The sequence below is a fragment of the Puntigrus tetrazona genome, chromosome 1 (genome assembly GCF_018831695.1).
Source record: "Puntigrus tetrazona isolate hp1 chromosome 1, ASM1883169v1, whole genome shotgun sequence".
NCBI classification, from domain to species: domain Eukaryota; kingdom Metazoa; phylum Chordata; class Actinopteri; order Cypriniformes; family Cyprinidae; genus Puntigrus; species Puntigrus tetrazona.
Window position 1 is genome coordinate 27,379,191 of NC_056699.1, and position 14,954 is coordinate 27,394,144.

The 14,954-nt window shown below is 37.3% G+C and overlaps 2 protein-coding genes across 2 annotated transcripts; both read right to left on the reverse strand.

Moving 5' to 3' along the window:
* Window positions 1–807: 807 nt before the first annotated feature.
* Window positions 808–14,688, reverse strand: LOC122344156 (B-cell receptor CD22-like). The gene is made up of 14 exons (XM_043238103.1): window positions 14,651–14,688; window positions 13,452–13,521; window positions 12,324–12,665; window positions 12,004–12,252; window positions 11,131–11,382; window positions 10,782–11,033; window positions 10,441–10,695; window positions 10,112–10,354; window positions 9,956–10,033; window positions 3,214–3,235; window positions 3,028–3,073; window positions 1,742–1,819; window positions 1,474–1,513; window positions 808–1,396 (listed from the first exon to the last, which is right to left on the reverse strand). The coding sequence occupies exons 1-13, from the start codon at window positions 14,663–14,665 to the stop codon at window positions 1,481–1,483; spliced, it is 1,935 nt and encodes a 644-aa protein (XP_043094038.1). The 5' UTR covers window positions 14,666–14,688; the 3' UTR covers window positions 808–1,396; window positions 1,474–1,480.
* On the reverse strand, window positions 3,602–5,889 carry LOC122344630 (carcinoembryonic antigen-related cell adhesion molecule 5-like). Its single transcript, XM_043238153.1, is given in 6 exon segments — window positions 3,602–3,978; window positions 4,551–4,739; window positions 4,742–4,765; window positions 4,768–4,797; window positions 4,869–5,207; window positions 5,800–5,889. Coding segments are annotated over 6 exon segments (957 nt in total). The 5' UTR covers window positions 5,870–5,889; the 3' UTR covers window positions 3,602–3,673.
* Window positions 14,689–14,954: the final 266 nt, after the last annotated feature.

Sequence of the window (14,954 nt, forward strand, 5' to 3'; positions counted from 1 at the left end):
ATTTTGGTTTTTTTTGTGACTTTTATGATTTTTACAGTGTTTTCAGGAGTTTTTCCTCTCAATCGGCTCACGCTGGCGTACGGAGCATCACTGGCTTCATCAGGTTCAGAAAGAGGCTCTGAATCTCTACGTGACTCGTCAGAATAGATATCATTCTGAAATACAAGACAGACAAACGCTCTATATTTCAATCTTCAGCGTAATACTGTGCTTCTCACGTGTTGCCGGTGTTCTGGTGTTGTACTCAAGAAACCAGCATCAGTCTCTGGGTCATTAGAAGTGAATTAAATGAATTAAAATCAAACTGACCAGGACGGGGCAGCCTGAATTAGCTCTAATCTGGACAAATCACGTGAATACAAGCTGAGTCGGTCTGAGCTGTGAGTGCGTGTCAGGTGGGAAGATTATATTTGATTATCACTGATTTAAAACTCTTCATAATGAAAGCAACGCCTTTAAATGAAAAGAAGCCGAATTTTATAATCAGACTTATATATTTTAAATGTTTCTCTTTCAAGACTTGGTTCCTCTTCTGGTGAAATCAGCTGCTGAGAATAAACATATGACAGGACTTTCCACCTCTGAATAAGATAACGATTGATTGATTGATTGATTGATTGATTGATTGTGTTGTGTCTAAATGATTTACCTTTTAGTATGAGATCTTCAGTTTTAACAGCCTTTTGTTTCCTCCTGTGATAATCACCATTGTGATAAATCATATTATCTTTATTTTGATGTTAAATAATTTGCTGCAGAATCAGAAGATACTCCAGAACTCAATTTTATTTTTATTCTGATTGTTTTGGCCATGAGGATAAAAAGAGAAAGAATATAAAAAGAAACAGAAACAGAAACTCCTAACAGTTTTTAAAGAGGAATAAATACCACACTCCAGTTATAGTTTTGGTCTTGAGTCTTCATTTCCTGTGAAAATGGGCTAAAAGTATTGATGATGTTTTGATACGCTGACGTTCAGCCAATCAGAAGCCCTCCTCTAAATCAGCTGACACTGACTAACGAGTAACTAATGATCATGATCTGTGAAGAAAACTGGATATTAAAATACACACAAGCCCATTCACATCTCATCTTCCTGTTTCTTTAAGAGATCGGCCCAAAATCACTCATTATGGTTCCTTGATAATATGTTAATGAATCATGTGTTACACAAAGCCGGCCTGAATTAAATATTAGAGTCACTTCCTCAGCAAAAGAACATTACTGAAATAAAACTAAAGAAAAATATATTTTTTGGATGTAATATTCTAATATATTATATTCGAACATATATAAAATAGTTATTTTTCTGCTCCTTTAAGACTCCAGCATCAGTGAATGGAAGAGATCGGTCTGATTCCACGTGCTCTGCTCGCTGCAGCATCTTCCTGTTGATCTGAACAAACACTCAGATGAAGAGCTGGAGAGAGTTTTAGTGATTATACTGAGAAGAGCTCAGTTTCAGACACTTACCGAGGGATCAAGAGTCTTTAGGAGGTCTGGGGTGAACGGTCTGCGTGAAGAGAGAGAGAGATCGGTCATGTGATCGTCTGATGATGATCAGTCTATTCTGACACATGATGGGATACACTAAGCCTGGGATAGCGCTCTGGAGCAGTGTTTAAGACGGGTTTAGTTAAGAGTACTCCTGCCATTTTTAAGACCTTTCCTGTCACACGCTCTCAAGTGGCCAAGACTGCAAATGGGAGCATTTGGACGAGAAAATAGAGATCTCACTTACTGTGAGTGTGTCGTACAGGTCAGAGGTCATGGACTTGAGCTCAAGAGCCGTATACGTGTCTTCACTGGGATCAGAGATCTACAGAGAGAAGGACACATTATGAGTTCAGGAATCAGAAAAAAATGAACAGCATCCAGAACTCGGTCACAGCTGATCGTCTGTTCATCTCTTTTAGAGAAAATCCAGGGGTCAGAAAGTAAAAGTCCTGTCATATGTTTATTCCAGCCATGAACTCAGCAGCTGATTTCACCAAAAGAGGAACCAAGTCTCAAACGAGTCTCAAAAAGTTTTTTCTCTTCTGTGATGCTCTTACAACCCAACCAACGATTAGTTCTGTGAAACAAAGCCAAACCGATGTTAGACACAACAAATCCCTGACAGAAAACTGACCCTACTTTTTATCTAATCTTTCTGCAGATGTTTTCCTCTTTAAACACTGTAGACACTGAAGATAATCGTAACCAATGTCCTTCATGAATGGACTGAGATGTAAAAGTTTTTATTTATTCTTTTGATGTAACATTTCTGTGAAAGCCCACCATTACATCTGAATTTAGAAATTAACCAAGAAATGCAGAAACCCTACCAGAGACCTTTCCAGGCAGATATCTTGTGAGAAAATCTGTCTATCTAAAAATATCTTGAGTCTTATATATTTCATATAAACACCCAGAAGATTATTAATATTATTTCTGAGATACAAAGAGAGATCTAACACAGGGGTCAAGGGTCAAGAGCCCAACTAAAGCAAACGCTGATCTTCATGATGGTGACAATTTAAACCAATAAATCAAACAAAAATAAATAAATAAAAATCAGCTGCTGAGTTCATGGCTGGAATAAACGTATGGCAGGGCTTTTAATTTCTGACCCCTGGACTTCTCTGTCTGTAATATTTCTGCTTGTTTTATTGAGAGCAACATGGTATTAGAGCAAATGAAGCCTCTAGAAACGATCCCTTTGAATGAATCTCTCGGCTGAAAAGCTTCATGAGTCTTCTTCTGGTCATCACTAGTAACTAGATGTGCAGCTGAAGATGAAGAACACTGTTTTTATCGGAGCATCACATTAGTGCCACAATTAATTAGAGAAGGTAAAGCATTTCAGCATAATTTTAAGAAATGGCTTGTTCATAACCAACTATGTGAACATTGATGATGTTTATATAGCTTAATCAGCTGCTTTCTATTTTAACTGCTAATAATACATATTTCTATTTCTTTTTTATTGTCAGTTTGAATATATTGTTTGTATACATTTTCTGTAAAGTGGTCTGAACGATTTACCTGCTTCGTTGCGGGATCTTCGGTTTTAACTCTTCTTCGTTTTTTTCTGTTAAAATCAAATGTAAAGAGAGAAAATATGAATTCTGTTTTTGAGGATTATTAATAATCAAATATTAGCTATTTCTACTACTCTCAGGAGAAAATTGAACTGTTTGTCGTGCATCAGTTGTTTTTTACTGAACTCACATTATAAACAGGATGATGATGAGGATGATGATGATGATGATGATGAATAATCCTCCTCCAGATGCTGCTGTGATCACAATCACATTCTTACCGGCACCAGGATGAACTGAAAGATGAAGATGATGGTGATTAACAAACTGATGAATGATGTGAAGATACAGGAGTGTGTTAATAAAAGCTTCACCTGTGACAGAAACAGCGTCTGATCTCTGAGATCCGTGTTGATTGTGAGCCTCACAGTAGAAGCGTCCACTCTGTAGTGCACTGAAACTCTGTCCAGATCCAACAGATGAGCTTTGATTCTCCTTAAACCAGAAGAAGTTCAGAGCAGGTGGGTTTGAATCACTGCTGCAGATCAGAGTCACTGAATCTCCCTCCACTACTTCACCAGATCCAGTCATGAACACCGAGACGTTCCTGGGTGGGTCTACAAACGATGAAAATGTAAACTCTGTTAATATTAAAAAATACTGAATTTGAATGTGAATAATGTGCAGACAATCATTAACTCACACATGATGTTGAAAGCCACAGCTTCAGAGTATTTCACTCCATGTTCATTGATGGACTTGCACTTGTATTCTTCACTGTGATCAGATCTGATCTTTGAGATGTTGTAGATTCTTCCAGATCCTACAGTTGTTCCTCCTTTAATCCAGCTGATTTCTGCAGGTGGGTTTGAATCACTGCTGCAGATCAGAGTCACTGAATCTTCTTCCACTATTTCAGATGGACTGATGGACACTAAGACGCTCTTTGGTGGGTCTAAAACATTAAAACAGGTTAAATAAGTTTAAATAAGTAAATTAAATGAAGTTAACAAAAAGACAAGAAACCAGGAAGCTATAAATATTTGAAATAAAGTGTATTGTTTTACTAGGTTCTGGATTCAATTTATAAACATACACTGCAGCATGTTAGATTTCACTGAGTTTCACTGAGAATGTGGTTTAAATGAAAACTCAACAGAGTTCTTGAAGGGAGATGAACATCTTAAAGATAGAAGTGCAGCAGTTTCTCAGCAGTGATGCTAGTTTTTATGAATCTGTCTGAGATGTAGTGAAGGACGATCAATCGACACACATTAGGAGAATAAATAAATAACTAGAGATGACTTTTGATGATTTGGGTCTCTACAGAAGAGACAGAAGGCCTTCAAAAAGAAGAAAAAACAGAACAGAAAGAGGATGAGAAGAAGACTGAGGAACTGCTGGAGACCGTGAGAGATCTGTTATTACTACACCAATATGAACGTGTTAAATGATTCTTGAGAAAAGTTAAGAGGTTTATTGAGATGAATAAATTCAAGTCAAAGATAAAGAACAGTCTTTACTTACACGTGACATTGAGATGAACCTCAGGAGAGATGTAAGTGTGTTCCTGTAGAGCACAGCTATATCTGCCTGCATCCTCTCTTCTGACTGACTGCAGCAGGAGTATATTGTTTCTGTCTCTTCTCTCAGTTAATGGCTGTGAGTTTCTGTACCAGATGAATGTTGCTCTGTCAGTCAGAGCGCAGCTGCTTTACATGTCAGACGGACTGAATCTCCTCTGTCACTCTCTCAGGAGACTCCACCTGAAGATCTGAACACAACACACACATTATATCATACACTGATTATTATTCAAGAAGAGAGAAACCTCATCAGAGTCACCTGTCACAGTAAGAGTCACTGCTGGTTCACCAGTCCATTTATTTTTATCAGTAGTGAATCTGAAATAGTACTCATGTGAATCTTTCTGTGTCACATGACTCAGTCTCATGGTGCAGCTCTTCTGTTTATCTCCCAGATACTGAAGCCTCTGACTGTATTCAGGGTCCTCAGACAGATCTGGAGGCTCTACATCCTTTACAGGGTTTTTGGTCCAGAACACTTCCTCTATCTGATGTTCAGGAGGGTATGTATAAGTGCAGCTCATTATCACTGATGAGTGTTTTAGAGCACAGATGTGTGAAGAACTGTATCTCACAGACCAATCATCACTAGATACACCTGAAACACAGGATTCATCAGTTAAAAGATAAAAATGTTGTTTCATCAGTTACAACAGACATGAATATAGTTACAACGTATTTAAATATTGTATAATTTTTTTTAAAGGTACAGGAGGATATCTTGGAGAATGCTAAGTTTAGCCTGATAGCGCTGAACATGAATGTCCCGCCCTCCTGTTCAAAGCCACGCCCCCTGAACGCTCTCTCTTTCAGAGACAACTACAGATAAATACAGATAAACACATTCAGACCACTTCACTTCATCACTTCACTTTATCACACACCCTGAGTAATGTGGTCAGTATCAGTCTTCTTTGCTAGTTTCAACCTGACGCAGTTAGCATTTTCTCGTATTGAGCCACGTTGTTTAAATAGAATTTGTGCGCTGATCTGAAATCGAGTTTTATTCAGGTGCAATTTTGTTGCATTGCTATTTTGAGGAAAATAGACTGCGTCATTAAAACCTGGTCTAAAGTCAATGGGCAGTAGTTTTTAGCGTGTTAGTATAGACAAGTCCACAATGTGTGTAGACCCTGCTCTGGATTTCTTGTGTGTTGAGTGTTTGTGATGTGAATGTTAAAGAGACTCACCGGGAATCATGAGCAGAAAGATCAGAGGAAGACGAGGAGCCATTCTGACCGACATCAGCAGAAAATACATCTATAATACAGCATTGATCAACACTTACAGTCATAACTTGTACTCTATGTACATATTCTCTTGAATAATACAGCATATGACGGTCAGGTATGTTTTGAGGATATCATCTGGTTATAAACTGTTATAAACTGGTTCTGATCTGGATCTCACCATGTTAGAAGCATCAGATCATACCTGAGCAGCATATGCTCTTTCTTCAAACGGTTAACATTTCTGATATGTTTTAACATCAGTTTCTATTGAAGCTCTCTCATAGCTCTAGACTGATTGAATGTTTAACACTGCTCTTAATGACCAGCAGTGGAAACTATCACCCCATCCCACCAAGAGCACTACAACAGTATCTAAAACTACACTAAAATCATCAAATAGTGAATAAAAGTTATAATAGTGATTTACAGCTAATGCACATCAAAGGCCTTTTGAAAATGAACCATGGTTTTACTGTAGTAGAAGTGATGTGATGTATATAAGCACAGTTTTACTACAAAGTCCATGTTTTGTGCTTCATTTGTGCTTACCGTGGTTTAACTGTAGTAACCGTGTTATTTATTTATTGTTTATTTGTAGTAAAACCGTGGTTGTAGTTTTGTATGGTTGTTGATGTCACAAGCGGGAGATGGTTTCCTCTGCTTGTAGTTTAAAGGCTCGTACAAAAACATCACAAATAAAACCAAGTTTAACTGTGTCGCTCAGGACGGGTCAGATGATCTCCGGGACGGGCCAAAATGGCCGACCACTGCTCTCTGTGTGTGTGTGTGTGTGTGTGTGTGTGTTCACTGCTCTGTGTGTGTGTGTGTGTGTGTGTGTGTGTGTGTGTGTGTGTGTGTGTGTGTGTGTGTGTGTGTTTAGTCACTATGTCATCAGTGTGAATGATCAGAGAATGTTGCAGAAATAAACACAGAGAGCAGAAGCGTGAGAACGGAGCAAAGAAATCAGTCATAAACAGCATGCTGGGACATCAAAGAATTAAACACACGACAGATAAGATCCTCAAGATAATCAGTGTTGAGTTAAAGACTAATAATGTGAGTTTATCAGCTCTATTCAAGTCTACTATTAGTATGTTCTTTTAAACTAAAAATAAGAAACTACACTTTTGGACAAATTCTTATGTGCTTTTCAGAAATGGTCTCAGAAATGTCCTTAAAATGACATTATTATACTTGACTTATACTTAAAGAGCTAAGTCTCTATTAGAGCTATGTTTGTGCTCCTAGAGTCAGTGTTTTCATTGTTATATATGTAGGGGCGCTAGCGCTAGTCTTCTGGACTGAACTTACAAAAACAATCACACACTCAGTTTACTTCACTGTTTCTAAATATGAAATGAAGTGCATTTAAAAGGAGTGAAATAGCATGAAAACATTAAGCACATAAGAATAAAACACACCCTATGCTAGTAGTGGCTAGTAGATACAACCCTCTAAAATGTCATATTCATACACCAGACGCAAACGTTTCACAAATCTAATAATAATCTTCGTTTGACTGCTGTGAGGAAGTTAGACAAGATGATCAGGTGATGATTGTGGTTTTCTTGATCATCTTCTTGACCTGAATCACTGAACAGAGATTAATCCCTGAGTTATGTTTCTAAAACACATAACTAAAAACTATAAGAGGAGGGTGTTGTTTTAGACACACAGATATCAAGCGTCCTTTTGAGAGAGATTACCCAATCAGTATTTGTTAGCATTTTAAATGGGTTTCTATAAATCTGGATATTTCTAGCTTCATTTGAACAAGTCGTTTGTTTAGTGACTTTTATGATTTTTGCAGTGTTTTTTTTTTATTCAGTCCAGAAGATGTGCACAAGAATTAAACAACTGGAGCAGTATGAGCATCAAAGTTTCAGCATCAAACCCTTCCTGAATGAAGTAGAGTAGAGAAGTAGAGATGGTAACAATACCAAGGTTACATGTTGACTTCTTTACTACCGGTTTAACCGTCTACTAAGCCTATGTTATTCAGATCAAATATCATGTTTTCAATCACCCCCAAATGTAGACTCTACGATCAATTTCATGAATTCAATCAACTATACGAGAATTTCCGTCTTTCTTTAAACCACTTGACTTTCCTGCCAGCTTTGAGTTTGGTTTCTATTTCCTCAAAATTGGCCTCACTCCGATGATCTGAAACTCAGACCGGCCCCTTACAAAGATAGCAGTAGTACACACACACACACACACACACACACACACACACACACACACACACACACACACACACACACACACACACACACACACACACACACACACACACACACACACACACACACACACACACACACACACACACACACACACACACACACACACACACACACACACACACACACACACACACACGTCACACACACACACACTCAGTCACACACACACCTGTAACTGACACACACACACAACACACATACACACACACACACACACACACACACACACACACGTATTTCTTACATATCCTCCAACTACATTAACTATGATAAGGCTGATATTAAAATCTATTTATTGAATAATACGTCACAATGATGTCCTCAGACTTTCCTTCCTGTAACTGAATATAAATAAATATGTATACATAATTAGTTTTTGACCAGGCGTTTTTATCTCATACTTTTTGTAGACTGTTATTCCAGAAAAGAGAGACATTGTCAGAATAGTTCATCTGACTTTCAACCATAATGTTGGATACTTTTTGTTTAAAGTAAAAAAATTATAAAAATCATAAAGAAATATTTAACAAATTAAATTGCTTTATTCATAAATCCAAATATTGTGAAAAATCAGTCCTATAGTTTATCATGTTACTGTATTCATCCATTAATCAAAAATTTTAAAAATCATAAATCATAGTTAATGCTAAAAATGCTACTTAACCTTTGCGCATCTTAATTTTTTCCCCTCAAAAATGCAATTTTACATAAAGCCTTTTTAAACCGTGCAGCAAGCATTTTAAAATATCTTGATGAAAATAACTAGATGAAGACTAAACCAATGAAGGAACAGAAAGACGAACAGAAGTGTAGCTTTTGATTTCTACAAAGATCCACGACTCTTTGGTCAAGATGGACAACGTGGCTGCCATTGTTTGAGCAATTAACCAATCGACAACCGACCAGTTAAGAGTTAAACACAGGCTTCGTGTCCGCTGCTCTGATCACTCAACTGATGCTGCTGTAAATCGCATCTGATTGCCTAAAACAAAATAAATAATAAAAATCAGACCAAACAGAAACACAGACGTTATGTTATTTGTGTTTTTTCTCACCTCATGGCATCACTGCATCACTGGCTTCATCAGGTTCAGAAAGAGGCTCTGAATCTCTACGTGACTCGTCAGAATAGATATCATTCTGAAATACAAGACAGACAAACGCTCTATATTTCAATCTTCAGCGTAATACTGTGCTTCTCACGTGTTGCGGTGTTCTGGTGTTGTACTCAAGAATCCAGCATCAGTCTCTGGGTCATTAGAAGTGAATTAAATGAATTAAAATCAAACTGACCAGGACGGGGCAGCCTGAATTAGCTCTAATCTGGACAAATCACGTGAATACAAGCTGAGTCGGTCTGAGCTGTGAGTGTGTGTCAGGTGGGAAGATTATATTTGATTATCACCGATTTAAAACTCTTCATAATGAAAGCAACGCCTTTAAATGAAAAGAAGCCGAATTTTATAATCAGACATATATATTTTAAATGTTTCTCTTTCAAGACTTGGTTCCTCTTCTGGTGAAATCAGCTGCTGAGAATAAACATATGACAGGACTTTCCACCTCTGAATAAGATAAAGACTGACTGATTGATTGATTGATTGATTGATTGATTGATTGATTGATTGATTGTGTCTAAATGATTTACCTCTTTCATTATGAGATCTTCAGTTTTAACAGCCTTTTGTTTCCTCCTGTGATAATCACAAATTAACAAACGTTTATGTAGAGAAAACATCATTCTTTAGAATTACACGTTTGAACCTTTTTTTACTATATCCGAACGAAAGTGAACAAACATAATTCTTGAAGGTTTTTTTTTTTTTTCTTCTGAGCTCACATTACAAAAAGGATGATGATGATGATGATGATGATGATGATGAATAATCCTCCTCCAGATGCTGCTGTGATCACAATCACATTCTTACCGTCACCAGGATGAACTGAAAGATGAAGATGATGGTGATTAACAAACTGATGAATGATGTGAAGATACAGGAGTGTGTTAATAAAAGCTTCACCTGTGACAGAAACAGCGTCTGATCTCTGAGATCCGTGTTGATTGTGAGCCTCACAGTAGAAGCGTCCACTCTGTAGTGCACTGAAACTCTGTCCAGATCCAACAGATGAGCTTTGATTCTCCTTAAACCAGAAGAAGTTCAGAGCAGGTGGGTTTGAATCACTGCTGCAGATCAGAGTCACTGAATCTCCCTCCACTATTTCACCAGATCCATTCATGAACACTGAGACGTTCCTGGGTGGGTCTAAAAAGGATGAAAATGTAAACTCTGTAAATATTAGAAAATACTGAATTTGAATGTGAATAATGTGCAGACAATCATTAACTCACACATGATGTTTAAAGTCACAGCTTCAGAGTATTTCTCTCCATGTTTATTTCTGGACTTGCACTTGTATTCTTCTCTGTGATCAGATCTGATCTTTGAGATGTTGTAGATTCTTCCAGATCCTACAGTTGTTCCTCCTTTAATCCAGCTGATTTCTGCAGGTGGGTTTGAATCACTGCTGCAGATCAGAGTCACTGAATCTCCCTCCACTATTTCACCAGATCCATTCATGAACACTGAGACGTTCCTGGGTGGGTCTGAAAAGGATGAAAGTGTAAACTCTGTAAATATTAGAAAATACTGAATTTGAATGTGAATAATGTGCAGACAATCATTAACTCACACATGATGTTTAAAGTCACAGCTTCAGAGTATTTCTCTCCATGTTTATTTCTGGACTTGCACTTGTATTCTTCTCTGTGATCAGATCTGATCTTTGAGATGTTGTAGATTCTTCCAGATCCTACAGTTGTTCCTCCTTTAAACCAGCTGATTTCTGCAGGTGGGTTTGAATCACTGCTGCAGATCAGAGTCACTGAATCTCCCTCCACTATTTCAGATGGACTGATGGACACCACTACATTCCTTGGAGCATCTAAAATAGAAAGAATCATAGTTGTCTATAATAAACAGTGATACAACTCATTGGATCTTGCGAGTCTATTGTCAGTTCCTGCACCATCGCCACTTACACATCACATTCAGCATCACAGCATCAGAGTCTTTCTCTCCATGTTCATTTCTGGACTTGCACTTGTATTCTTTTCTGTGATCAGATCTGATCTTTGAGATGTTGTAGATTCTTCCAGATCTCACAGTCTTTCTTCCTTTAATCCAGCTGATTTCTGCAGGTGGGTTTGAATCACTGCTGCAGATCAGAGTCACTGAATCTCCTTCCATTATTTCAGATGGACTGATGGACACTGAGACGTTCCTGGGTGGGTCTATCACAAATAAATAAAATCATAAAATGTAAAACCTGATCTTGTATCACAGCAAAAAGTCAATTGTTAAATTAAGTCTCCGGGGAGTTTATTTAAGTTCACACTAGAGAGTGTCAAATTAACAGAGGTGGAAAATCTTTAAAAGAGTAAAAGTCTTTCCGTATTTTTGTTTTAGACATGTCTGGACCAAAAAAGTGGCTTGTTTGTGTCTTGAAAGGAATGACTTGGTTCCTCTGGTGAAATCAGCTGCTGAGTTCATGGGTGAAACAATGAGTAACTAATAACAGAATTATCTTTTTTGGGTGAACTATCACTAATATTGTTTTCTCCTAAAGAAAAACCAGATGTCAAAAGTGGAGCATTTCACTCAACTATGAGTCTGTAGGGATGTTTTATTAATAACAGCCCTGTCTTTGTAAAATTGTTTCCTGTGTATTTGAAAATGTTATGAATCTTGACTTTCACTGTGAACTTTATCTTTTGAACACTATTTGCTTCAACAGCAATATTGTAGATGTACCTGCTCATGTCTTCTTGTTGCTGTTTAAAACTAAAACTATTTTGTCCCTCAACTGTTAAATTTTCAATTACAACAACAAAAAAAAATAAATTCATACTCACACGTGACATTGAGATGAACCTCAGGAGAGATGTAAGTGTGTTCCTGTAGAGCACAGCTATATCTGCCTGCATCCTCTCTTCTGACTGACTGCAGCAGGAGTATATTGTTTCTGTCTCTTCTCTCAGTTAATGGCTGTGAGTTTCTGTACCAGATGAATGTTGCTCTGTCAGTCAGAGCGCAGCTGCTTTTACATGTCAGACGGACTGAATCTCCCTCTGTCACTCTCTCAGGAGACTCCACCTGAAGATCTGAACACAACACACACATTATATCATACACTGATTATTATTCAAGAAGAGAGAAACCTCATCAGAGTCACCTAAAACAGTAAGAGTCACTCCTGGACGACCAGTCCATTTCATATCCTTATCAGTAGTGAATCTGAAATAGTACTTGTGTTCATCTTTCTGTGTCACATGACTCAGTCTCATGGTGCAGCTCTTCTGTTTATCTCCCAGATACTGAAGCCTCTGACTGTATTCAGGGTCCTCAGACAGATCTGGAGGCTCTACATCCTTTACAAAGGTTTTGGTCCAGAACACTTCCTCTATCTGATGTTCAGGAGGGTATGTATAAGTGCAGCTCATTATCACTGATGAGTGTTTTAGAGCACAGATGTGTGAAGAACTGTATCTCACAGACCAACCAGCACTAGATACACCTGAAACACAGGATTCATCAGGATATATATATATATATTTTTTTTTAATTTATGAAAAAATAAATTACTTTTATTATTAAAATGTATTTCTTTGGGTTACAACAGACATATAATGATGCTTTTTTCCTACATAAAAACAGCAGAGTTGTAAAGTCCAGAGGTCTCATTTATAAAATGCTGGACAGAAACCATCCTAAATGTGATCTTACGATCATTTCTACGGCATGTTTTTATGTGATTTACAGAAAAAACATACAAACAGAAATCTATGAATCACAAATGATCTTTAACTTGCAAACAAATGAAAGGTTTCAGCTCTCTGCTTGTAAATGACTCCTAATTAATCTAATTTTCATATGAAACATAACTTTGAGCAGCGAGAAGCAAGGGCCAGACCCAGGACTTGAACACAGGTCTCTAGTGTCGTAGTCTAATGCTACGAATCAGAGGCGTGAATCAATTACAGAATCAGAGAAATTCAAAAGAACTTACAGATAAGCAAAAAAGACACCAGCAAACAAAAATAACAAAAAGAGAGCCACTTAAATAGAGAAGCTAACTAGACAGAGCTGGAACTAATAAGAAAAAGTAAAAGAAACAAAGGGAAAATAAAGCCATCAAGTGGCACTGAAGATAACAGAACCTGACAACAAGAAAAGCTTACATTTACAAAAACCTGTAATACTCTGACAATAAAAAGTGTGTACATGTGCAGCATGTGTGTGTGTGTGTGTGTGTGTGTGTTTGTTTGTCTATCTTTGAGATAAAGGAGAAGGAGAGACTCACCGTGAATCATGAGCAGAAAGATCAGAGGAAGACGAGGAGCCATTCTGACCGACATCAGCAGAAAATACATCTATAATACAGCATTGATCAACACTTACAGTCAACTCAAATAAATGTGTGTTCACCACTGAACATCAGTGTGAATGACTTCATGGGTTTAGACACATAAGATATGAAATGCAGGCTAGTAAATATCAATAAAGCTTTGATTTTGCCTGTATGGACGAAAACATCACGGAAATCCCAGCTACATTTTATAAACATACACTCTTAAAACAGATGTGTTAATAACAACAGACGTGTGTGTGTAGTGTTAAGGACAACACATTTTGTGTTTAACTCAATTAACCAGTGTGTAATTCTTAACTCAGGCAGTGTGTGAAAATGTATCACGCTGATGTGGGATTCATAACCAGAAGGCAATATAAAAAAAATAAAAACACTGCTAGGTTTGCTCAAAGTCAGTCTTCAGATGGAATTTGAATACTGACCATTAATAATACAAAAGTAGTGCACAAGCTCTGTTAGAATCAACAGCATCAACCCCGCTTGAAATGTAGCTGCAGAAAAAGCAGCTTCTATTTTGGACAGTGTCAAATCTAACCCACTACTTGATGACGGCACCCAGTATCATAGTGTTTTCTTGAATGTGTTTTGCAAAAAAAAACAAAAAAACACTTTTTTGAAAGTTTAGGGGTCAGCAGCCCAACTAAAGCAAAACTAAAGCAGTAAGGATGATATTTTGTGAAATAAAACTAAATCTAACCCTCTGTTCATTTGCATTAAGAGTTTTTGTCTGACAGAAATGAAGTCAAACTGGTTCAGTGTTCCTTTAACACTATGTATTGTGGGATCAAACACAAACGGAGTTAATCTAAAGGTTCTCCACATAACGTCCCTCAACTATTTAAAGATCTCCACATCTTGATCATCTCAGGAGGTGTTCAGTGAACATCATTGACACCAGAGGGACGCTCTGAGAAACATTTCAATGCTCTGCAAAATCAATTAAACTTGATATATATTTGAATATATATTCATATTCATATTCATATTCATGGTTCAAATGCTCTGAAAAGAGAGAAAGTATCACCGCTTATAATCATAACTTGTACTTCATCACACTATATAACATTAATTTATGACATGTATGATATTTGAGCAATACTCATCTGTTTTAAATGAAGTGTTGATCTTACCGTGTTGAAGCTCATCAGATCAACAGCTAAAAGACTGTTTTAACACATGCTCTTCAGCTCTGGATTGACGTACTGATTGTGGTTAACACTGCTTTTAATACCCAGCCGTTTAGTTCCCGCCTCCGTCAGCATTAGTAGTCTAAAACTAAACTAAAATTAAATGCGATACAATTTTTTTTTAATAATTGCGATTTACAACAGTCTGTACAGTATAAGAACCATTTCATGGAGAGTCCCTGTAATACATGGAAACACAACGTGTGTGTGTGTGTGTGTGTGTGTGTGTGTGTGTGCTTGCATGTGT

Coding starts and splice junctions, on each gene's coding strand:
- LOC122344156 (XM_043238103.1), bottom strand. Junction 12,666..13,451: donor CTTTCTGCTCATGATTCACG/GTGAGTCTCTCC, acceptor CCTGTGTTTCAG/GTGTATCTAGTGCTGGTTGG. Junction 10,355..10,440: donor TGTGACTTTAAACATCATGT/GTGAGTTAATGA, acceptor CATCCTTTTTAG/ACCCACCCAGGAACGTCTCA.